This window comes from Salvia hispanica, chromosome 6 (assembly GCF_023119035.1).
Source record: "Salvia hispanica cultivar TCC Black 2014 chromosome 6, UniMelb_Shisp_WGS_1.0, whole genome shotgun sequence".
NCBI lineage: Eukaryota > Viridiplantae > Streptophyta > Magnoliopsida > Lamiales > Lamiaceae > Salvia > Salvia hispanica.
Window position 1 is genome coordinate 7,177,275 of NC_062970.1, and position 24,606 is coordinate 7,201,880.

The 24,606-nt window shown below is 36.2% G+C and overlaps 5 protein-coding genes across 5 annotated transcripts; 4 read left to right on the forward strand and 1 right to left on the reverse strand.

The window, feature by feature from the left end:
- Window positions 1-1,624: 1,624 nt before the first annotated feature.
- Window positions 1,625-3,587, forward strand: LOC125192807 (CASP-like protein 1). Its single transcript, XM_048090467.1, has 3 exons — window positions 1,625-1,928; window positions 2,944-3,070; window positions 3,178-3,587. Exons 1-3 carry the CDS (start codon window positions 1,690-1,692, stop codon window positions 3,406-3,408), a joined length of 597 nt encoding a protein of 198 aa, XP_047946424.1. The 5' UTR covers window positions 1,625-1,689; the 3' UTR covers window positions 3,409-3,587.
- Window positions 3,588-7,281: 3,694 nt separating this feature from the next.
- LOC125197342 (8-hydroxyquercetin 8-O-methyltransferase-like) lies at window positions 7,282-8,774 on the forward strand. Its single transcript, XM_048096077.1, has 2 exons — window positions 7,282-8,053; window positions 8,158-8,774. Exons 1-2 carry the CDS (start codon window positions 7,292-7,294, stop codon window positions 8,461-8,463), a joined length of 1,068 nt encoding a protein of 355 aa, XP_047952034.1. The 5' UTR covers window positions 7,282-7,291; the 3' UTR covers window positions 8,464-8,774.
- A 359-nt stretch (window positions 8,775-9,133) lies between these two features.
- On the reverse strand, window positions 9,134-12,832 carry LOC125193197 (probable serine/threonine-protein kinase At1g54610). The gene is made up of 7 exons (XM_048090953.1): window positions 12,105-12,832; window positions 11,717-12,001; window positions 11,320-11,637; window positions 10,999-11,226; window positions 10,631-10,731; window positions 10,378-10,495; window positions 9,134-9,723 (listed from the first exon to the last, which is right to left on the reverse strand). The coding sequence occupies exons 1-7, from the start codon at window positions 12,480-12,482 to the stop codon at window positions 9,454-9,456; spliced, it is 1,698 nt and encodes a 565-aa protein (XP_047946910.1). The 5' UTR covers window positions 12,483-12,832; the 3' UTR covers window positions 9,134-9,453.
- Window positions 12,833-17,109: 4,277 nt separating this feature from the next.
- LOC125193196 (probable serine/threonine-protein kinase At1g54610) lies at window positions 17,110-20,701 on the forward strand. The gene is made up of 7 exons (XM_048090952.1): window positions 17,110-17,968; window positions 18,067-18,351; window positions 18,447-18,764; window positions 19,085-19,312; window positions 19,461-19,561; window positions 19,746-19,863; window positions 20,121-20,701. The coding sequence occupies exons 1-7, from the start codon at window positions 17,585-17,587 to the stop codon at window positions 20,394-20,396; spliced, it is 1,710 nt and encodes a 569-aa protein (XP_047946909.1). The 5' UTR covers window positions 17,110-17,584; the 3' UTR covers window positions 20,397-20,701.
- Window positions 20,702-21,879: 1,178 nt separating this feature from the next.
- Window positions 21,880-23,903, forward strand: LOC125194582. The gene is made up of 2 exons (XM_048092841.1): window positions 21,880-23,767; window positions 23,887-23,903. The coding sequence occupies exons 1-2, from the start codon at window positions 21,880-21,882 to the stop codon at window positions 23,901-23,903; spliced, it is 1,905 nt and encodes a 634-aa protein (XP_047948798.1).
- The last annotated feature ends 703 nt before the right edge of the window (window positions 23,904-24,606 follow it).

Consider the following 24,606-nt stretch of genomic DNA (forward strand, 5'->3'; position numbering starts at 1 on the left):
TTTCATCACCCGAACATCGTCGGAACATATGCAATTGAGATCTCGTTGGAATCCTTATTAAATTATCTTTAATTTGATATATTTTTTGTAAAAAAATAATTTAAATTGAGAGAGTTACGTAAATTTAAAGATTTGAGATGATTTTGAGGAGAGAGAAAGTAGTTAGTTATAATTACTACATTAATACCTTTTTAATTTAATTAATAATTATTTAAATTTAAAATATATTACACTTGGCATTATATTAACCACAAGATCTTCTAATCTAATAGTTAAAAATTGATCTCAATTTTGGATTGATAATTAGTTAGCAATTAATCATATCCCACTATTAACAAAAATATTGTATTGCAATAGACGACTTATATTTAGTTGATTGTATCACAAGATATGTAGAGAATTCAAATTGTTGTTAAAAAAAAAGGAAAAGAAGATATGGCGAAATTTAAAAAAAAAACAATAAAAAATAGTGGTCAACATGAATTCAAGAAAAAGCTGGAATGGAGTATTATTCTATATTTCTATTAGTACTATTCAAATTACTACTTGTATTCGTCAACTTAATAGTTGATTCAAACAAGCATGATCATATTTATATGATTCAATAGTTGACGTTCACACGATTCTAAAATACGAATTACGTAATCTTTCAGTTGTGAAAAAAAAATTCAAACGGTTCCATTCCCATAGAAGCAAAATAATAGTCAATGTTCATACATATTTCTGCATGTTCATATTGTCATGATCAACCTTATTAGCTGTAACCGTTATCTAAATAAATGAACACAGATATACTTTATATCATGTCCTAACTTTGCATTAATCAGATGTCATGGTCAAGTATGTTAGCATCCTCATTGTGACCACTATTTCAATTAAACAAACAAAAATAAGCTTATAGCATATCTTATTCATATTGATTTACGCACAACAAGTTGCTTGGCGTGCAGGTATATCCAACCAAATCTAATCCAAATTATGAAATTATATAGTTGAGTGAGATGTTTAAACAGTGTTAAGAATATAAAATTGAGTACTTATGATTGTGATAGACGATCATCATGCAAATAATTTCAATAGTTTCAATCTATTCTAAAATATAACGAATCATGATATTTGTATAAAAATGTACACTTAACTTTTTAATTTGTACTATCAAACAAAAAATGATTAACTATTTTTAACCGTATAAATGTTTTTATCTAATTGGCCGACATATATATATTTTTGTTGTCCAATCAAAAAGCTTCTATTTGTATTGTCTAGCTAGCCGGACTCCACAATTAGCTCACACGACTTTATAGATGTTTCCTTAAAGTCGTGAGGGTATAATCGTCTTTTCACTCTCTCTCTCTCTCAAATAAAGTGATTATCTATTTTTTTATCCGTATAAATGTTTATAAAGTGTTTCTTCTACAACTTAATTATGAAATTGACCCACATATATCTATTTTTGTTGTCCAATTAAAAAACTTGTGTTTGTATTTTTCAAGCTAGCCGGACCCCATAATTAGCTCACACGACTTTATAGATGTTTTCCTAAAGTCATGAGGGTATAATGGTCTTTTCGACAGACTGAACATAGTTTCAAAACTCTATTTATGTGGCCATAATCATGAAATCTTACTCATTATCAAACTCCAACTTTGGTAAAAAACACACACACACAACACACAGTTACACATATCCATGGCATCATCCATAGCTACGGAGCCCGAAAAGATGGCGGCGGGGCCACCACCAGCAGTGGAGAAAGACAGCTTTCCGGTGGCGGATGTGGTGCTGAGATTCTTGGTGTTTGCATCAGGTTTAGTGGCTGTTTTGGTAATGGTCACAAGCAAAGAAACACAAGTCGTTGGCCAAAGTCCCATTCCACCCTTTGGACTCGTTAGACAATCTGCCAAGTTCAACCATTCACCAGCTTTCGTGTAAGTAATTAACATTAACATTTCGGTACGGTAATGATATGAATTTTTATATACAACAGCATGCTGAAATTTCGACCATGTCGGTATAACATGTATATACCGGCATCAACATATACCGTGAATACTAATAAAAAAAATTGTATCGAAATCTAGTATGCCGTTAAATTTCAGTACAATATATCGAAAATGTGTTGTGATATCAATATTGAAATTGAACCTGAAAATTTTGATAAAGTATGTTAATAAATAAATATGTAGAGTGTGCTGAGGTGTTAGTTGAGAAATCTGATTGTGATATGTCTTGTGTTGCTGCCTTCATAGAGATCTAATTTGGCGGCTGTTATATTTAGTGGTACCAAAACTTATTTTCTTCTGCTTAATGAAAACGGCAAATTAATAATATTATTTCTATCTTCTGATTAAAGTAAATGTTTGACAAATTCGTACCTGTTTGTTTGACTAACAATAGGTCGTATTATCACCTAATCTTTTTCATTGCTTACCTGCGACCAATCTATGGTACACGTGTACCCCTATTAAATCATAAAAATCTAGAAGAATTTCATGTACAAAAGGTTTCTTTTCTTCACCAAATTAAGCAAATTAATTATATTAATATGAATACCAAACTTCTAAATTAGCCTTAGTAATTGAAATAGGAGTATAAGACTATTGCTATTAGTAACACCAAAGTTAGTCGTGATTATATTACTTTTCTTTAAAAAAGTTACAAAAGTGGCATACTTATATATTTGAATCAGTGGGCTAATCTGCCCCACAAGAGATAAACTGGTTTGGAATCTTTAGTATCGCAATAATTACAATTATAATAATCCGTTTATATTATTATTATTATTAGAAAGATATTTGTATGTGGATATGTCACCACATCAAGTGACAGTTATATTTGATTTCACTATTTCAGCTATACCAATATCATAAGTCTTTAAGATTTAGTAATTTATATGCAAAAAAATAGAAATCTAAAAATTGAGATTTATGATTGAATATGCAGATTCTTTGTAGCAGCACTTTCAGTTGCAGGCTTGTATGGCCTCATAACAACCCTCATCTCTCTCCTGGCTCTACGAAAACCAGGCATCCATACAAGACTCATCTCTCACTTCATCATTTTCGACGTCGTAAGCTCTCAAAACTTCATGCTAAAAACACTCATCATAGTTATATATAAAGAAAAAAATGAAGCAGATGATCATAATTATGGACTCTAACAATGTACATGATGCAGCTATTGCTCGGAATCATGGCTGCAGCAACGGGAGCAGCAGGCGGAGTTGCTTACATAGGTTTGAAGGGCAACAAGTATGTCCGGTGGAACAAGATCTGCAATCTGTATGGTGAATTCTGCAGGCACATTGGGGGTTCAATTGCCGTCTCCTTGTTTGGATCTGTCATGCTGGCACTGCTCATCTTGCTGTCGGTCCGCTCTCTGGCCAAGAAAATCCCAAGACAACATTAAGTCAGATATGAATCAGAATCATGCTTGTTGATCATGGAGTCTTCTATTGTTGTGTGTGCATATGTAGATGTGTTTCTTTCTGTAGTTTGCACAACTAGTATTCATTGTCGTGTATTTGCTTCGTTCGTGCTGTTAAGATTGCTGTGAGAGACAATTTCAATACAATTTTTTTGTGACAATCAGTGCACCTAGTTTGTCATAATTTACAGCAATAACCAGAATTCAAGAACATGCCATAACACATGCTTATGAAATATCGGCTATCATGAAAGGTACATTGCACGAAAATCTCTTCGAACAAGAATAGTCACATAGTAGGTAGGTACATAGCAAGCAAAATTTTGAAAGAATTTCAATCAGAAGATTGTTTGCTCTCCTAATTCTTGGCCAGCCATTCCCTGTTCTGGCACCCTCTTAAACAACGTGTCGTTGCCATAACTAGGCATGCTATCAGCATCATACTTGCCCGTCTCAGGATCCCAAATCAGCATACTCTCAGCAGCATAGTATCTCCCAATCTTGCCAAACTCCGCTGCATACTCCAAGAACTTTGGCCTAAACAGCATCTCCCCTTGCTCCAACGGGGTCACTGCTTTCCCCAGTCCACCAATAGGTAGAACCTTATTCACCAGCTCCTCACTCAACACACACTCTGCGATGAAGGAAGCCAAATCCGGCTCACTAATAGGCTTGCACGCGCATAGCCTCCCGTCTCCAAACATGACATAAGGCTTCCCATCTTTAACTAGCTCAACCTGTCCTGCTAAGCTCTTGAAAAATGCAGTAGGCCTTAACTATGTAATTGATAATGATGAGATGTTTGAGAACTTATATGTAATCTTTCAAGTTATGCCACATTTATTTTTCGTTCATATAGTAGTACTTAGGAGTGTGTTATATTACTAACTATTTAAGTTGCTGTCTCTGTTAACTCATCAATACAGTGTATTAAAAATGTCAACACATAATATCAACACATTATATTGAAGTTCAACAAAATTATGTGTTGACATTTTTAATACACTGCATTGATGAGTTAGCAAGTTAGCAACTTAAGAAAGTTAGCAATTGACCACACCTCGTAGTACTTATATAATAAGTAAGAAAGATAAAGGTATATATATATATGCCATAAGGTACCAAATAAGAGTGTATATTTATTTATATATAGTATACGGAAGACCCGGAAATTTTGGGAGAAGTTATAACCCTTTTATGGATCCATTTGTACGTATTGTCACTTGATAAGTGAAGCCTACGGAAATTTTACTCATATAAATCTACAATAACGTTCCTTAAACTTTATAATATTACTCTAGACTCACAACACAACACTTTTTAAATACTTTACTAGTATAATATTATTCACAATCCGTCATCTCTTTACTTAATAAGTAATTCATAGGCCTTAGTACTCACCTTTTGATTTTTATTCTTTTTTCAATTTAATTAAAATACGAATTCATTATATTCTAAAATTATATTTTATTACAAAAAAGTTCCAAATACTATAGTTACATTTTATTAGATGTGATAAAGTAAATAATCTAAATTGTGGCTAAAGTTATCCTAGATATGTTCGACTAGGTATTCGTGAAAATATGGCATCGCACCTTGGTGTGTTGGTTGCAGTGGCAGAGTTTGACGTGCCGTGGTATTTTCGCCGAACTATTTAATCGTGGTTGGTGCTTCATCTATAATAATCATGTTGTGCATTACAACGCACGCATACCTTGATCGTGAATTTTGTCATCAGAACTCTTCCCATTTCTCTTCTTTGTGTTTCAGTACCGTAACGTTTCTTTCTTTCTAAGTTCTTCAGCTAGCTCTTTTTTACTACTCACTTTCTATTCTAATTTTTTATATTTTTAAAATTAACACCAATAAAGGCTATTTATAGCTAAATAAAATTAATAAAGAGTCAACAATTGCTGGTTAGAGAATAAACAATTTCACTAGTCTCCTCCTGCTCTTGATCACTGTTGGAAAATGGTGCCATCATTTAATTAAGGGGTAACTGCTTTTAAAGTCACCAACTTTCCCTAAATTCCGGTTTTTCCCACGAACTTTAAAAAGTTCGTGTAATGTCACGAACTTTATTGTCGGTTGTCATTTTCCCACGTCAGGTTTTCCGGTCTTATTCAAACTATTCGTTTCCTATTAAGACAATGTCCAAATTCTTTTATCTTACTATCATTATCTCCGCCTTTGAAATAGCTTCGCGTGGGTACCTTGTACGCTTCAATTGGCACTCGGATGAAGAAGTTATGGCCATTATGATAGTACAAGGTCGCACAAAGTTCGCAGCCTTCATCAAATGGCCATAACTTCTTCATCCGAGTTCCGATTGAGGCGTACAAGGTACTCACGCGAAGCTATTTCAAAGGCGAAGATAATGATAGTAAGATAAAAGAATTTGGACATTGTCTTAATAGGAAACGAACAGTTTGAATCAGACCGGAAAACCTGACATGGGAAAATGACAACCAACAATAAAGTTCGTGACATTACACGAACTTTTTAAAGTTCGTGGGAAAAACCGAAATTCATGGAAAGTTGGTGACTTTAAAAGCAGTTACCCCTTTAATTAATTAAGAAGACATCAAATGTTCTCTGCAAAAGTTGACCCGTTTATTTATTTATTTTGGTATCACTAGTCAATAATGGTGCTTATTTATTCCTTTGTATTTTTAAAATTTGACCCATTCCAGTATGGAATTGAATTGAAATTCTTTTGCAAATTGATGGAATTGAAATTGTGGAATTAGAATTGCTGGAATTAGAATTCAATTTCAAATTCACGTATTTTAGTCCAAACAGCTGAAATGAAATTTGAAGCTTCAATTCCAATTCCAAGGCCCGAATTCCAAGTTACCGAACAGACCCTTAATTAAGAGGACATCAAATTCAAATGTTATCTACAAATTCCACCACCTAATGATATAAATGAATCGTGACATCCTTTTGGATATGAAGAAATAAACATTCATCAACAAAATAGCACCGCCAATTTTTAGAATGATGCAACTACTTCATCACTTCTACAAAACTTTAATTGAGTTTATTAAAAGCTCAGCATCTTTTTCATTGAGTTGCATTCATTTCCACCCAACTTTCTACTCACTCAAATATGTAAGCTTTTTAGATCACTAAGAAACATAATCATATATACTCCCTCCGTTCCCTCATAGTTGAGGCAAAACTTTTCGACACGGAGTTTAAGAAATGAATGTTGAGTGTGTTAAATAAATGGGTAAAAAAGTAAGAAAGAGAAAAAGGTCGAGAAAATAAAATAAAAAGTTAGTACTACATATGAGAGAACTTCCTAAAATGGAAAAATGTCTCAACTATGAGGGAACGGATGGAGTACATAGCTCTCTCCATAGCTGGAACAAGAAATTAGTGTTCTTTTTCTGTGAATTAATTGGTTAAACTGCTGTAAATGCCTCAGACCGATTAACCTATTATTTGAAGCTTAGAGAAAATTACATAACCCTAGCCATGGGATATAACCAATCTCGGTGTTTAACTGTTAGTTTAATACTAGTAAGTAGTAATATTGAAAACTACAAATGTCCATACCCTAAAACAAGCTATGAATATTTACTACTCCCTATGTCCTAATAAAAATACGCATTACAAGTGCATATTCTTGTGAGATAGATTAAAAAGGAAAAATGACATTTTTATGGGACGAAAGAGTAATAGCAACACATAATCTTTTAAAATACATTCTTGCAACTCTGCTCCTCTGAAATCAACTGCGCTGCCCCCGTGGGCATCTTTATAAATACGTCCTGTCTTATCTAGCGACTTACCTATAAATAGGACAATACCAATGATACAAAAAATGAATCAAATCAAAAGATTAAATCAAGAAAGAATGGCATCACCCTCCCAAGATCTTCTTGATGCTCAAACTCATGTTTGGAACCACATGTACAACTACATAAACAGCTTGTCCCTAAGATCTGCGCTTCAGCTACGGATACCCGATGTTATCCACAGACACGGCAAGCCTATGACGCTCTCTCAGCTGGCCAACGCCCTCTGCATCAACACAGCAAAATCCAATGCCCTCTATCGCCTCATGCGAATTCTAGTCCACTCCAAGTTCTTCGACAAGGTGAACATCTCCGACCAAGAGGAGCCAGAAGAAGCTTATTCTCTCACCGTGGCTTCACGTCTCTTGATAGAAGATGATCCACTGAGCCTGGCTCCTTTTGCACTTCTCGCCACCAACCCGGCCTGGATTGACACGTTCCATCATATGAGTGAATGGTTTCATGACGAATATCCCACTGCGTTCTTCACCAAAAATCAGATGGATCAATGGGAGTTTGCAGCCAAAGATGAGAAATGGAATCAAGGGTTTAATGAGGCCATGGCTTCTGATGCACGCTTCGTGAGCAGCATACTTATTGAAGAATACAAGCATGTTTTTGAAGGGTTCAAGACGATGGTGGATGTCGGAGGTGGCACAGGAGGGGTGTCCAAGGCGTTGGCCGGGGCATTTTCCGGGTTAAAATGCATCGTTCTCGACCAGCCACATGTCGTTGGTAGCATGGAAGGCTCTGAGAATGTGAGGTTTGTCAGTGGAGACATGTTTGACTTCATTCCTCCTGCTGATGCAGTTTTCCTCAAGGTATTAATCGAGTTTCTGGTAGACTAGTCTTTTGGTACGTATAACGACTTCTCTTATTTGATTCAAATCCTTTACTTATGGGAATGCAACTTTGTCATTGACAGTGGATAATACACGATTGGGGCGACGAAGATTGCATCAAACTACTGAGAAAATGCAAAGAAGCAATAGTTCACAGCAAAATTAATGGTAAAAAAGTGATTATTGTGGACATGGTTGTGGATGAGGAGAAGCAAGCTCATGAGGCAACTGAAACTCAACTGTTCATGGATGTGGTTATGATGGCTAATTTTACTGGAAAAGAAAGAACTGAGAAAGAATGGGCTAATCTCTTTTCTGCTGCTGGCTTCAAAAATTATAAAATCACTCCTACTTTAGGAGTCAGGTCTATAATTGAGGTGTTTCCGTGATTGTTCACCTTGTCATCTAAAATTATATACTCTTATGTATATAAATAAAGTTACATCTCGACGACGCATGCCACGCCCAAGTTCGCCTAGCTAACTCCCAAGCCACAGCTCATGCCCCAAAAGTAGGATGGCCACATATCTCAAAGATTATATCTGAAGTCCTTTGTAGATTAGGATATACTAGTCTTTTATATACTCCACTTATTACTTCCTTGTCCTGTTCAGAGTCGAGCATATCATAAGCTCCAGGTTGGGTTTTCTTTGTCGGTTCTTTCCCATTACCTTTTAAGAATGAATTTAGTTAAATCTTATCCTTGTTCTCCTACAAACCCTAATTTTTATTATTCAAAACCCTAATTTCCTCACCTCTTGTGGGGAACGTTTGCCGAGCTTCTCAAAATCGACACCAATAGTAGTGTTACGTATCAGAAACTCTAATCCACTATAACAGATTGTAAAAGACAAGCATATGTTCATAGAAATTCTTTTTCAAAAAATTAAACATGATCACACATCAGAACCATGATATTGAAATCACAAACTAGTGTGTTTAAATAATGATTCAAACTACCTAAGCATCTGTCCAATCAATTTCCATATATATGTTGTTTATGGAGCGCCGGAGACAGTTTGATGCCAGCATTACTTAAAAATAAGCCAAGAAAACAGGTAAGATCAAAGTAAACTGTGCATACAGCATATATTGATATTGAAACTAAACATCTCACATCTCACAGATCAAGACTTCTCTCCCAATGGAAGACTTTTCAGCATATACAAAAACTAAAAATATTTCTCATGATCCCAAAAAATATATAGAAACAAAATATGCAGGACAAATTTTCTCTCCAAGAATTGCAGATTATCCGGCCTGAGGTAAGGAGTTGCAAATAGAGACAGCGTACCAGGAAACGAGTTTGCATCGTCTCTTGCAATTTGCCTCTGAGTTGATGGGTTAGGAGTGAGTGAGTGTATGACAGTCTATTCCCCCTAGTTCAGTACAGAACTCTTCTTCGACTGCTTTGACTTCCTTCTTGAAACCCCAACACCAGCAGGGTCGGCTAACGGGCCTGACCACGTCTGCATGGGTTCTTTGGCATATGAGAAGTTCATGGAACTGAATGGGACATCAGGAGGATCAAAGGCTGGGTCGATAAGATGTGATGAGTCCATAGTATAGCCAAGCCCTCCATCCTGGTGTGGAGGAGGAAATTTCTCGCTTTTGCTCTTTGCATTTGCATGGTTGATCAGACGCCGCCTCTGTTTAACAGAGTAAGACAAAGTTGGTCCAGTTTAGAAATGAATGCATCATGCGGAATGAAATTTGAAAATATTCACAAACACTATATGTGATCTCTCCTAGCAATAATACTCCATTCATTAGTGAGAATGACTAATAATACCCCATTCATTAGTGAGAATGACTAGTATCCAAGTATCCAATACTTAAGGGTTACTATTTTGGAAATAAGACAATAACTAACCAAATTTCCAACTTTTGCGTGACCTACAAAATCCCCAAAATTGTCAGCATTAACACGATGTAGTTTTATAATTTTATTGCTGAATAGCAACACTTCAGAAGTGGTGTCGTAATAGCAACACTTCAGAAGTCGTGTAAAAATTGCTTTTCGGCCAAGTGCTGTGTTATTTCGGGCAATCAACCCACCATCTAAACCTTCTAAATCACTTTCAGATCCATTCCCAATTCAGCCAAGCAGATATACCAACAAGAATAACGAAGAACAATTCTAGTCCACTAAGAACGATACTAACAAAACAATGAAGAAACAGCATTCTGCTCATTCCTGAACAGGAAAAAAAGGGTTCTGATGTTGATCATCAAGGTAAAGTTTCAAGGCTAGATTGTAAGCAAATAAAGGGTGTTTGAAAGATGAATCTTAAGAGAAGTACATCAAGGTTGGCTTGCAGCTCTGCATTGGCTTCGGGGACACGTATTTTCCGCATTGATCGTTCACGTGTCCGTGGTTTCTTCACACCATCTGCATTTGTCTTACCGGCAGCTCTCAACCTGCAATTTTGTAGCTGCATCAGCTTAGCATTAAATAAATTACATGTCACTCCAAATTAATGCAAACCCAAGCTTATTTATATACGCGATTGGTAAACAATTACTAAAAGACATTGGGCACTTATAACACCAGACCTTCTAGCTTCTTCATCCCGACGCTTAGCATCCATCTCCTTACTTGGTGGGTATTTTGGAAGGCTTGAAGGATCACATGCATAAGGTTTTGTAGTGAAGAACTGCAAAAACATGAAGCATTAAAAGCATATTAGCTTGTGCAGCATAGAAAAGGGGATGCCGGACAGAACCACAGAGTCACAGACAGATTCGCGCATGAGGCAAATTAGAGATCAAAGATATGGACACAAGAAATCATAAAGGGAAATCAATCAGGAGGTTTGCCTATCATATAGATACTTTTTGCAGATTTTATTTTATTTTTATCGTTTTTAACTAGGCATACTTGATGAGTGTGAGCGTGTGTGGGAGAAAGAGAGAGAGCTCACGTCACTCCTTAAAGAAGCTGTGGCAGTTTGGCGCTCAGCTGGATCAATCGAAAGTAGGGTCTCAATCAAAGGCAGTGACGACTGTGGGAAATCCTTAAATGTCTCTGCTATGCGTCTTTTGTATGCATGCTGGGGCTTGAATATGGTTGCATGCGGTAGCTTCGACCTTTTCCAATACTCATCAGACGGAGAACCACATAACTTGAAAATCCTGTGAAGTTGTTCAACCTGAGCACAAGAATTAGGTAAATCAACAATCATCACTTAGATAGAATGTATACACATTGTGAGGAGCCTAAAATCTAATGGCTGCAGCATTACCTCTGTCCGCCCCGTCATAATGGGCTTCCCAGCAAATAGCTCGGCTAAAATGCACCCAGCGCTCCACAAGTCAATTCCCACACCATAGTCAGTGGCGCCAAGAAGCAGCTCGGGTGCTCTATACCACAGAGTGACCACACGGCTTGTCATATGCTGCTTCTTGCTGGGATCAAAAGAGGAAGCCAGTCCGAAATCAGCAATCTTCAGAACTCCTTCATCATCAATTAGAAGATTGGAGCCTTTAATATCACGGTGCAAAACATAACGGCTGTGACAGTGTTCAAGGCCAGACAATAGCTGATGCACAAAGCATTTCACCTACAGTATCAATTTACACAAAAATATTCAAATCTAAATCGGACACAGAATACTAAATCACATCACAGCAGAATCCTACCTGAGGCTCTGTAAACTTAATGCTGGGACTCGATGAAAGGCCAGCCAAATCATGTGGCATGTAATCGAACACTAGATACAAACTACAGGACATCCTTGAGGTCACCAAACCTTGCAATTTGATGACATTTGGATGATCCAAGCGGCGCAGAATTAAAATCTCCCTAGCCATAAACCTTATGCTCTCTGGCTCTAAATTATCGAATCTAACCTTCTTCAACGCAACAATGTTTCCTGTTAGAGCATCTCTAGCTTTATACACGTTACTATACGTACCTTGTCCAATCTAAACAAACAGAAACACACAAAATGACAAATCAGCACTGCAAAAAAAACATGTAAACAAGATAAACACACTGAAACATAACTAGAACTGAAAATCAGCTTGCCTTATCGAGCTTCTCGAATGTATCAGCTCGACGGGGGATCCACCCGCTGAGAGCCTCACCAGCAACTGCCACAAGCCAAGAAGGCCATCCAGCAGCCACTTGCTCGCCATGAACATTACTAGGGGGATTACTTAACCTAGGATTCGGTCTCGACCTCCTCTTTTCGTTTCTCGATTTCCTCACAATCCCATCTTTCAAATCCTCCTTCTTAACGCCACCATTCTGAACTTCACCACCATTTGGTATACTCACCGAACTCTCTACTGCTTTCTCCCCACTCTCAGCTGTCACTGACAACTTGTCTCTCCTCTTCTCCACTACACCATTCCCTCCGGGTGAACCAGACACAGAAATTTCTTTGCCGAAAGCACACCCCATTTCTCAGTCACTCCAGCCCTCATTTCTCAGCACATGGCAAAATCTTGCCCCTCATTCAAAACCCACCAAAATATCACCAAATAACTAAATTAAAAACACAAAAAACCAAGCGTGGAAAGAAGCACACTTACTGCTGCAAAAACACACGCATTACTCAATTCAACCGGCAAATAAATCTAAATTAAGTAAATAATCAGAATGGGGTGCAATGGGAATTGCTGTTAAAGGCGATTTGAGCAATAAAGATTGAATCTTGCAGTGTAATGCAGCAAGAACCCTAGATTTATGAGTGCGCAAGAAAGCAAAAGAAGCAATTATGATTTTGTTAAAGCCCGCGATGAATGGTGGTCAAAAATAAGCTACACAAAAACATAAAGCAAAGCCAAATTATACAGTGAATATTGGTGGCTTTCCTATACTTTACGTATTTTTCTTTTTCCGGTTGAACTTTTTATTTGTTCATTTTTTTCTGGAAATAAAAAACAGAAATAATTAAATATTACTACTATTAATTTAGCTACACTTCATCATCTTATAAATTTTAAATTTTAATAAATATGTGTAATTTGACAATTACGGATACTAGATGAATGTTGGAATAATCTATCCTAATTTCAATGCTCTAATCTTGAGCCATTTATTAAACTATATGACAATTTCTTCATACTCATCATTCAATTAAATTTCAAGTCTCAATGCATCGTTGTTGTAGGAGTACTAAATATAATATGTGTATGATCTCAAACCATTTTTTATAAAAATCAAATCTTCACTCAAATTAAAGTATAGAAGGTCATACATTAAGGAATGGAGAAACCCAACCAATTAAAAGCTCTTTTAACTAGAAGTCATTATCGGAGTGCTAACTTTTTTTTTTCATTTGCGACATATTTAATTCTACGGAGAAATGTTTGGTGGAAAATGAACAAGAAACTATGGTCCTACTAACTCGAAGAACCAATTTATTTCTTCTTTTTTCTAACTTTTAAATTCAATTACATTTTACTTGATTTTATTTAATGGATTTTAAACTATAGTTCATTAAATGTCAAAGATGGAGACATGTAGATTATCATATGACTAATATTTAATCTCAGCACAGCTGCGGGTAGGTATAAAGAATAAAATAAAAGCACATATTTGGGTTAATATAAAGTATATGTAATATTTTTTGCAACTGACCACAAGAGTGAGTGTACAATAAATTTTTAATATCCTAGTGTTTTGTTTACTTTGAAACATAATAACTTTATGTATATACAATTCGTACCATCTATGAGATGTTATAAGTGTATAAGTTGCACAAAACATAATCATATCCTAGTTGAATCATTAAAAAGTTAAACTGTTAGTATTTCTTTTCTAACATAATTTACACTTGTTGGTTGTTTAGTACACCTAATTAACAAAATATAATGTGATATAAACATCATTGCATCCTGTTAAGCATACATACTTTTGTTTTGTTTAACAATATAATTGAAGAAGAAATATAATTGGGTTGAATTGATTATCATGAAATGGACTAAAGTAAAAGGTTCAATCCAAATTTATGACTCAAAATGTTTTCAAAAAGTAGAATTGATGAATGCATTGTTCTCTACGTCAATTAATTTAGCGTGTAATAAATGCGAGAAATATACTCTCTTTGTTTCACAGTAATAGAAACATTTCATTTTACGCACTCATTTTAAAAAAATAATTATAAATAATTAAAGTAGAGAAAAAGTAAAGTGAGAGAGAATATTATAGATAAGACTCTTCTCTACATTATTCACTCTTTTACTTTACTTTTTCTCCATTTTAACTATTTATAATTATTTTTTCAAAATGAGTGTGCAAAATGAAATGCTTCTATTACTATGGAATGGAGGAAGCATATTTGATTTCGAAGATATGAGGTGAAACTAGTATTATTATTTGCAACGATAAAAATGATGTATGAATACCAACATCATAATCTGTGAAGTGGGCAGTGAGACATTAATCAAAATCTTGAGGGAAAAAAAGGTTTTAAGAAAAATAAAATTTAGGTATTTATCATAAAAAGTTCAAACCTGGAGATACAAAGAATTGCAAATGAACAGAAAAATATACCCAACTATCTTGTCAAACAAACTAAGAACTCATTTTATCATTTTGAAACGTCAATGATTCAAAGACGCATTTATATATACTTTTATTTTTTTTTTAAATCTCATATTCTACTAGTAATTTATTACATTTATATTTTATTATAAAATTAATGATGCAAAATGAGATATACATTCCGCAAACTTCTTATATCCACTTTACTCTGTATAGTCAAAAGGGATGGGAATACGGGTATCTATGGATACCCATTCCGAAAAAACCGGATACCCAAAACCAAAAATCATCTAAATGTCTATTCAAAACCCGACCCGATATATTTCCGGGTACTCCAAGACCCGCCCCGGGTATCCATACCCGACGTATCGGGTATCCAAATACCTGACTCTTTACATGTGTTAATAACTAATAAAAAAATTCAAATTTTATATACTAATATAAATATAAAAGTATTTAAATTGACTAATTTCTTTAATATTGCATTTATTTTGTAGTATAAAGGTGTCACTTTTATTTTAAAGTATATGATTATATTTATGGCCTATGGGGATTGGTTTTGCAATATGTAAGTAAAATAATAAAAGTTGTGCATTTAATTAAACTGTAGAAGCAACTAATAATATAATTCAAAAGTTAAAATAATTAATTAAAATATAAAAACCACATGAGTTGGTTATGCAATACGATAAACTTGAGAGTTTAGAGAAATCGTGACCTAGAGTATGAGAGACTTATTTATAATATAAGTTTAAAGAAAGTTAACTTAGTAAGTTGTCATTAGTAAATAAATTAGCCTAGCTCTTGAAGCCTAAAATGGCTAAACCCAATTTAAAAATGCTTTAAATAATAAGTTGGATATTCGGGTAATATCCGATACCCATTCGGGTTACCCAATACGATAAATTTGAGAGTCAAAATAATAATATAACAATTAACTAAAATATAAAAACCACATGAGCTGGTTATGCAATACGATAAACTTGAGAATTTGGAGAAACCGTGACCTAGAGTATGAGAAATTATTTATATAAGTTTAGAGAAAGTTAACTTAGGGAGTTGTAATTAGTAAATAAATTAGCCTAGCTCTTGAAGCCTAAAATGGCTAAATCCAATTAAAAAAAATGCTTTAAATAATAAGTTGGATATTCGGGTAATATCTGATACCCTTTCGGGTTACCCAATACCCGATTATCTTAAATTTCAATACCCAACCCCATAAAATTGGATATTGGGTATCCAATATCTGGCGGATATCGGATCGGGTACGGGTAAACCTAATACCCAATATCCGTATTCCCACCCCTAGTCAAATACTCCCTCCGTCTCACTTTAGGAGTCCCGGTTTACTACTTTTAGGTGTCCCACTTTAGGAGTCCCGGTTGGAATATTCCATAATTGGTAATAGGCCCCACATTCCACTCACCTTTTTTCACTCTCATTTTATTATAAAACTAATATATAAAAGTAGGATTCACGTTCCACTATCTCTTTTCACCAACTTTTCTTTATATTTCTTAATACCCGTGCCGAGTCAAACAATTTATTAATAGCATTTCCAACCATTTACAACTTTACTTTCCAGTGTTTAATAAATTATTAAGATTTTAATTATATTTATTTAAATAATAAACTAAAAAATAAATAATTATTTTTTATTAAAAAATAATTATTAATAATAACAGTATAATCAATAATTACAAAATTGTAATAAGATTTTCTTAATACTTTAATAACTAAAAATATAGCGGTGATAATTAATTACCATATTTACGGAGTATTATAAGCATAATATAAATAATCAGATTAAGATTTTCTTAATAAGTCACAGAATATTACTTTATAATATCATATTAAATAATAATATAATAATAACAGAAATATTATTATAATTATAGTTGTGGATTTATAAAAATAGTAATGTTAATAATATTTAATATTATAAATTCATAATTAAATGGTTATATTATAATTACTTGATAAATTAAAAGTTATTTGTAGTATAAGTAAGAATTATTATTAAATAATTATAACTATAATTATGAGTACTATGATTCATAATTTTAACGGGCTACTGCATACCCTAATTGAACCCCCTCACATGATGTCGGTCCGTAGTGTGGGAGCCGCCAAGGCGACGGAATCGCCTTTTTGCTGCAATTATTCATAATTTTAAATTATGTATTAAAAAAGTAATATAAATTATAGTATTTAAAAATTCTAAAATTGGAAAAAAAATATCTAGAAAAAAGTTGCAAATCAGAATCGTGGATAATTATACTCCTTTCCTTGTTTTAAGGATTTTGCTAAATTTTTTCAGTTTAACAAAAAATCAAAATAAACACCAGATTCCAAAAATTGAGAAATCAAATATACTTTTTGGGACAAGATTCTGGAAAATAAACGGCAAAAATAGATGAGTAGTGTTTTGGAATCGTAAAGGTAGTTAATTTTATTTTTAGATTTGGTCTGAATCAAGATTAAATAATAAATCATGGACAAACAGTGAAAAACAGTGTTGACTAACTGCAGACGTAAACATTTATCATTACGATTCCGGCCAAAAAGTGTGTCTGCTTCAAGATCTGCTGTTTGATCGTTATTGCCACTTCGCCAATATTTGATCAAACAGTAAACACTGACGAGTTTTCCTTCTTTCATAAGCTGCCTCTCATCTTTTCTTCAATCCAACACAAAGCAGCGCAATCAAACTATTACAAGTAACTACTATTTTTCTACTCTACAGGAGTAGTATAATATTACTGTGTTTGCTTTTGCTTGTTAGATTATTCTTGTTGGTTCCATAATCTGTGATCAAATCATACCTATTCCCTTTCCGAATACACTTCTAATTTATTTTTATTCAATTTAGGACTCCCATTTTTCCTATTTTTCTCAAATTTGAAGTGTATTGTTAAAGTTCTATTTAATGATCTGCGTTGAGAGTTGAATAGTTTGTGGGTTTTAAATGATTATGTTATGTGGTGAGATATGAGAGTTAGGGTTATTGCAAAATGGGGTGTGTATTAGGGAAACGGATTTCATCGTCTGAGCGAGCCAGCGGTGTAGCTGGTAAAGGGGAAGACAGAGATTCTGGGAGGAGAGATAGAGTAGTTGTTGGATCAGTAGGAGAGGCTGTTAGTGTTGTTGTTGTTGGTGGTGGAAGTCAAGTTCCGAATGGACGGGATGAGAATGATGAGAGGAAGGGAGAGAATGCTCGGCAGCCTAGAGGCGAGAGGAGACGCCCTAGGCCGAATCCGAGGCTGAGCAATCCTCCTAAGAATATCCATGGTGAGCAAGTGGCTGCTGGATGGCCTTCTTGGCTATCTGCTGTGGCAGGTGAGGCGATCAATGGGTGGACGCCTCGTCGCGCTGATTCATTTGTAAAGATTGATAAGGCAAGTGGTTAATCAGTCTGCTTTTAGTATTTTTTTTGCTACTTCATTTTAGGTCTTAATTGTTTTTCCTGTTTTTGTTTTGGTAATTGTGTCTTTAGATTGGGCAAGGTACTTATAGCAATGTGTATAAAGCTAAAGATGCCATAACGGGGAAAGTTGTAGCTCTAAAAAAGGTTAGATTCGATAATTTAGAGCCCGAGAGTGTGAGGTTCATGGCTAGGGAGATTTTGATCCTGCGCCGCCTGGATCATCCCAATGTGGTGAAGCTGCAAGGATTAGCGACATCAAGGATGTCGTGTAGTTTGTATCTTGTTTTTGATTATATGGAGCATGATCTAGCCGGTCTTGTTGCAAGCCCCGGAATTAAGTTTACAGAACCTCAGGTGTGATAATCTCTGTTTGTTTCTATATTTTGACTATAGGAGATTTGGAACTGTTTTCCCTTATGTTAATTTCCATAGTTTGATTGATATGTTAGATCAAGTGCTACATGAACCAGCTATTGTCCGGCCTTGAACACTGTCACAACCGCCACGTCCTGCATAGAGATATTAAGGGTTCGAATCTCCTCATTGATGATGGAGGAGTTCTTAAGATAGCTGATTTTGGATTGGCTTCCACCTTTGATCCCAATAGCAAGCAGCACATGACAAGCCGTGTGGTCACTCTGTGGTATAGGCCGCCCGAGCTGCTTCTTGGGGCCACCCATTATGGAGCAGGTATTGATTTGTGGAGTGCCGGCTGCATTTTAGCTGAGCTATTTGCCGGGAAGCCAATTATAACTGGCCGGACAGAGGTAACGTTTTCTTTAATCAATGTTTAAATGGATCATTAAAAACCATGCCTATTATAACTGCTGCTTGTTCACTTGATCATCTGTGTGACTGATTGTTGTCTCCGGGAAATATATTGCTTTGATATTTTACGCGGGTTTTTGCATATGCAGAAACTATATTTCTGTGTGTTTTGCTGTGGGTTAAGGCCCCTGTCATTTAAAAGTATAGAGATGATATTATTGAATCTTGAGTTTAGTTGTATTTCTTGAATCTGTAGATGAAATTTTGGAACCCCTATCTGTTTGAATAGCGATAACGATACATTATATATTGTGCGCAGGTGGAACAACTTCACAGGATCTTCAAGCTATGCGGTTCTCCATCTGAAGAATATTGGAAGAAGTCGAAGCTTCCTCATGCGACCACATTCAAACCGCAGCAGTCGTACAAAAGATGCATAAGGGAGACGTTTAAGGATTTCCCTCAGTCAGCATTGTCTTTAATAGATACTCTACTGGCAATTGATCCGAGCGAACGTCAAACAGCTACAGCTGCTCTAAAGAGTGAAGTGAGCTCTCTGCCTCCCTATCTTCTCTCCACACATTATTTTCTTCTCAATAAAATTTAGAAACACTTCTCTGTTACATCTTTTTTCGGGAGGATCGTATTTGGAGATCAAAGACAATAACACGGATTATCCATTTGCTTCCTTGCAGTTTTTCACAGCCAAGCCTTATGCATGTGAGCCTTCCAGCCTTCCAAAGTACCCACCGAGTAAGGAGATGGATGCTAGGCGCCGTGATGAAGAAGCTCGAAGGTCTGGAAAACTAGCATTCTATACAAAATATGGTCCTACCATTGTAGTTATCTTTTTATCTTCACTGAAGGGTCAAACTCGAGGAGTTGATTTTGCTCGATTTGTTTTAACTTTTATCCATGGAGAAAGTCACCTGTTAGAAAGGGCTTTCTCAAACCTAACAGCATGAGTTGCACGATTGTAGGCTGCGAGCTGCTGGTAAAACTCAAGCTGACACAGCAAAGAAACCTCGGGCACGTGAAAGGGCAATACGGGGTGCTCCTGCTCCCGAAGCCAATGCTGAGCTCCAGGCTAATATTGATGTAAGTTGTTAAAAATAGAGTATTTATTATCGGGATACGTTTATACTATATGTTACTCCTATTTCGTACCATCTGTTTCGTGATGTGATTTATAGCCTTCTGTATATTTACATGGTTCTTCGACTTTTGTCAAATTTCTATTGAAGGCATCTTCATTTCTATTCGAGTGTGCCTCGTTCTGTTTCCAACGCATAACTATCCTCTTTTTTTTAATCTAAACTCCGATTTGGGAGTAACTTTGGCCTTTGTTGAAGCAGAGACGGCGTCTGATTTCCTACGCCAATGCAAAGAGCAAGAGCGAGAAGTTCCCCCCTCCGCACCAAGATGGAGGACTTGGCTACCCTGTGGGGACATCTCAGCACCTCAATCCGACCTATGATCCTCCCGGCATACCCTTCAGCTCAACTAATTTCTCTTACCCTAAAGACCAAATGCAGACTTGGTCTGGCCCATTGGCCGATCCTGCTGCCATGGGAGCCCCAAGAAGGAGGTCGAAACCGACTAAGAAGGATAGCAGGAAAGACGATAATTAGAGTGTGGGAATAAGGAGAGATGACTTGTAATGTAGCTCACACACTCTCACTCTCTCCTCGCATACAAGAAGTTGTGTTATACTATATTCTTTGGCGGGAAATATGTCCAATTTAAGAGGCACTTTCATCTGTTTTGGTGCTGTCGTTTCTTTTTTGAAAAAACAAGAAAGTTTAATTTTGCATTTCTTTGTTAAAATTTTCTTTTTATCCTTTTTTAATTCATCAAGTGTAGTTTCTTTGTCTGAAACTTTTGCAACATCGCATTTCTTGATGAGGAAATTAATACTAGCATTCCTACTTGTTTAGTTTGAGCCTTGAGGGCTTCTTGATTTTGTGTTACATGGTTTAAAAGTTTGTTTGTTTGTTTGAAATTGAGCTTGATAGTATAATATAATATTCTTTAATTCGAAAATATAATTGTAAATACTGTTTTATTTTGCTTTAATTTATTATTTTTATCATTAATTTATAGAAATATATATTGAATATATAGCTTTAGTAAAAGAATGTTTTGCGGTACATATATTAAAATTTTGTGATATTTCCAAAGGACGAAAACAGGAAATAGATATAATTTTATTCGTTTTTTGTCGTGACAAGTGCTAAACCAATATCGAAATGTTTTATGATCAATCATAAATTCATGACCCTTGGGAAAACTATTTATACAGATATATTAGAAGACTGAACAAAATATAAGAGATAGTACTAACAACTAATATAGAGTTGAAGGGAATGGATAAAAGAGCCCCATGCTTGAAATGAGTTTAAACTTTAAAACTTGAAATTAATAGTGGGTCCACCTTAGTTGATGGTCTGTCTTAATAGGCAAGTACAATTATTATCGGAATAAACATGGTTCATATGTTAAGTTTGTTTCATGCTTGTCATTGCTCCCCTATCCTATTTCGTGCATCCAATTAAGAAATTGCACACCTTAGTTTTATGTAACCAATTAACAAACGAATCAACAACATCATTTATCATATTAGTTGGTATAAATTGCATCCAACCAATACAATATTACATTACTGACGTGAAAGGATAATGTTGTAGGACTTTTAAGACTAGACAACTATTTTAATTAATACATTTATTCACGATTATTACATATAATCCTTATTGAATTTTCAAAATTATTTCAATAGTTCTATTTTAATTATGTCACTCTAATCAACACGAATAATGCTATCAAGTACTCCATCAACTATCTTTTCACATAAGTAAATTATGTCAAACTTACCAAAAACAAAACATATCAAATGATGAGAAGAGTATAGAAGGGAAGATTGATAATTGATTTGTAATTGATACATATTAGAATAGATTATTCTCTACTAAAAATAAATTTGTATCACCCTATAACTAGGGAAGAACCGATTACAATCAATAGACAAGAATTACCCTAATCTCTCTTTTTACAATATGGTATCATCATCCATAACCTTTCTCATCCTCCTGTACCTGCACAAACCCAAAAACCATGTCAGATTCGGAGAGTACCGATTCCGGAAAACCTACCATGGAGACATCGAGCAAAAGCTCGCCGATGTTCCCTCCAGAACTAGCCGCGCAATTCGCAGAATTTCTGAGGCTGAGCATTAGCTCTGCCTTGCCAAAAAATCCAACCGAAGAAACGAAGCCCCATCGCCCTGAATCATTGGGCGACATTACCGTCTCGCCCAAACTAGATGGAGAAAATTATCCACTATGGGCTAATATGATCGATAGGGCAATTGGAGGGAAAGGATTGACGTCTCACATTGACGGATTGTCAAACCCCCCTCTTCGATCTGACCCCTCGTATCAGCAATGGCAACAACGCGATCATTGCGTCTTTAGTTGGATAATCAACAACATCAGTCCCGATCTTGTGAATGAGGTGTCACAGTATGCGACGGCAATGGACCTATGGGAGGGCCTTGCCGTCACGTATGGAAGCGGAACTGACCCGTTTCAGATCTACGACCTACATAGACAGACAAGTGTCATCAAGCAAGAAGGTATGTCCCTAGAAGCATTGTGGAACAAGCTGCAAGGCTTATGGATCTCGATCGACCGAAGAGATCCCAATCCCATGGAAGGAGAGGCAGCATCAGCGATCGAAAAATACGGTCGAATAGTTCAGAAACAGAGACTTTACCAGTTCATCACTGCATTAGACGATAAATATGATGTCGTGAAAAAGGAGATAATGAGGCGGGATCCCTTACCGACCGTACGCGCCGCGTATGGGATAGTTCGACGAGAATCAAACAATAACCAAATCCTCACAAAGGAAACAGGGCAGCCCGGAATTGGGACCGGTCTCTCAGCCGTGGACCGTGGTCGCTCCGGCCAGTCACCAAACGTTGCCACCAATCGCCCATGGTCTCGGCGACAGGACGAAGATCGGAGCAAATTAATTTGTTCACACTGCGGCGGAAAGAAACACACGAAGGAGGGCTGCTTCCTCCTTGTAGGGTATCCCGACTGGTGGGATGATATGAAGAAGGCGAGGGCAACGAAGTCTGCGACCAGAAATAATGGGCGGGCGGCGGTGGTGGTGACTGACCGCGTCGCTGACGCCGGAAAATCCGCAGGCAACTCCAACGCTGAGCAACTCACTGACGGAGGAGACCGGAGAAACGAGGAGACAGCGCGAGCTTCAGCCGTGAGGGTGTGGGATGAAGGTAACATTGACGGCGATTCAATTTGGGGTAAAAGCTCTAATCCTCAATATTTTGCAGGAAGGTCCCCAGAATGTGCTATTATTCCACCTGAACCCACAGCTTCTTTAGATACCCTAAAAACCACCCCAAACCCCCACATAATTCGAAATAAACCCATACAGTTTGCAATATCACAAAAAACACCCCATTTTCAGCCCTACTCACCAAATCAGCCCCATCTTTTTGCCAAAATCGGAAAAATGACCCCAGAAATTCCTAAATTAGGCTTTGACCCCAACATTGAGTGCAAAAATCAATTTCAGGCCCTAGCCCTTATTGGTTCGGTAGAATCACGAGGGAAAGACAGTGATTGGATATTCGACTGCGGAGCTACGGATACTATGTCATTTGATATATCTGATTTTATTGATGTATTTGCTCCCAGGAAAAAATTTGTCCAAACAGCCAATGGACATTTGATTCCTGTCCAAGGAACGGGCACGATCAAAATATCACCTACATTGAAGATTTCAAATTGCTTATATGTTCCATCATTGGCACATAAATTATTGTCTGTCAGTCATGTCACGAAAGAGCTGCAGTGCGAACTACTAATGCAACCAAATCTTTGTGTTTTGCAGGATCTCAAGACGGGCTCGACAGTTGGGCATGGCACTGAACAAGATGGATTGTATTATGTGGATAAGGTGGCCCAACACGGTACTGCAATGTTGACTCATAGAACGACTAAATCACAAGGTTGGCTTTGGCACCGCCGGTTAGGACACCCTTCCATTGGATATTTACGATTGCTCTTTCCCAATTTTTCCAATACCCAGTTTTCCTTTCATTGTGATACATGTTATTTGGCAAAAAGCCACAGACATTCCTATAAGCTTAATAACTCTCGTGTGAACACATCTTTTTCTCTAATACATTCTGATGTTTGGGGTCCAGCCCCTGTTTTGGGTAATTATGGATTTAAGTATTTTTTGTTATTTATTGATGATTGTACGCGTATGACTTGGGTTTATTTTTTGAAATCAAAATCTGAAGTTTTTGAAAAATTTACTCATTTCCACACTCTTGTACAAACCCAATACGATAGGAAAATCCAAATTCTTAGATCAGACAATGGGGGGGAATTTGTGAATTCAAGCATGCACCAATTCTTTACAGAAAAAGGGTTAGTGCACCAAACCACTTGTCCTCATACTCCAGAACAGAACGGGGTAGCAGAACGGAAAAATAGGAAAATCTTAGAAATGACTAGGGCACTCCTTGAAGACTCTCAGGTCCCGAAATCCTTTTGGCCAGAGGCTGTAGCCACCTCAGTCTACCTACTAAATCGTCTTCCTTCATATATCTTGAAATTCAAAACACCGCTTGATATTCTCTCAACACAAAACCAAATCCCTCCACCTCTCACACTCGATCCCAAAATATTTGGCTGCTCTGTTTTTGTCCACATACCTAAATCAGATCGCTCCAAGCTCTCCCCATGTTCTATTAAATGTGTTTTTTTGGGATACGGGAAAGATCAAAAAGGTTATAGATGC

What these genes read in the sequence shown, in the direction of transcription:
- LOC125192807 (XM_048090467.1), top strand. Translation starts at nt 1,690, where the DNA reads ATGGCATCATCCATAGCTACGGAGCCCGAAAAGATGGCGGCGGGGCCA. An exon ending in AACCATTCACCAGCTTTCGT is followed by an intron (nt 1,929 to 2,943) that starts GTAAGTAATTAA and finishes TTGAATATGCAG; the next exon opens with ATTCTTTGTAGCAGCACTTT. An exon ending in ACTTCATCATTTTCGACGTC is followed by an intron (nt 3,071 to 3,177) that starts GTAAGCTCTCAA and finishes TACATGATGCAG; the next exon opens with CTATTGCTCGGAATCATGGC.
- LOC125197342 (XM_048096077.1), top strand. Translation starts at nt 7,292, where the DNA reads ATGGCATCACCCTCCCAAGATCTTCTTGATGCTCAAACTCATGTTTGG. An exon ending in CTGATGCAGTTTTCCTCAAG is followed by an intron (nt 8,054 to 8,157) that starts GTATTAATCGAG and finishes TGTCATTGACAG; the next exon opens with TGGATAATACACGATTGGGG.
- LOC125193197 (XM_048090953.1), bottom strand. Translation starts at nt 12,482, where the DNA reads ATGGGGTGTGCTTTCGGCAAAGAAATTTCTGTGTCTGGTTCACCCGGA. An exon ending in CATTCGAGAAGCTCGATAAG is followed by an intron (nt 12,002 to 12,104) that starts GCAAGCTGATTT and finishes CTGTTTGTTTAG; the next exon opens with ATTGGACAAGGTACGTATAG. An exon ending in CGGGATGAAGAAGCTAGAAG is followed by an intron (nt 10,496 to 10,630) that starts GTCTGGTGTTAT and finishes ACAAAATTGCAG; the next exon opens with GTTGAGAGCTGCCGGTAAGA.
- LOC125193196 (XM_048090952.1), top strand. Translation starts at nt 17,585, where the DNA reads ATGGGGTGTGTATTAGGGAAACGGATTTCATCGTCTGAGCGAGCCAGC. An exon ending in TTATAACTGGCCGGACAGAG is followed by an intron (nt 18,765 to 19,084) that starts GTAACGTTTTCT and finishes TATTGTGCGCAG; the next exon opens with GTGGAACAACTTCACAGGAT. An exon ending in AGCTCCAGGCTAATATTGAT is followed by an intron (nt 19,864 to 20,120) that starts GTAAGTTGTTAA and finishes TTGTTGAAGCAG; the next exon opens with AGACGGCGTCTGATTTCCTA.
- LOC125194582 (XM_048092841.1), top strand. Translation starts at nt 21,880, where the DNA reads ATGTCAGATTCGGAGAGTACCGATTCCGGAAAACCTACCATGGAGACA.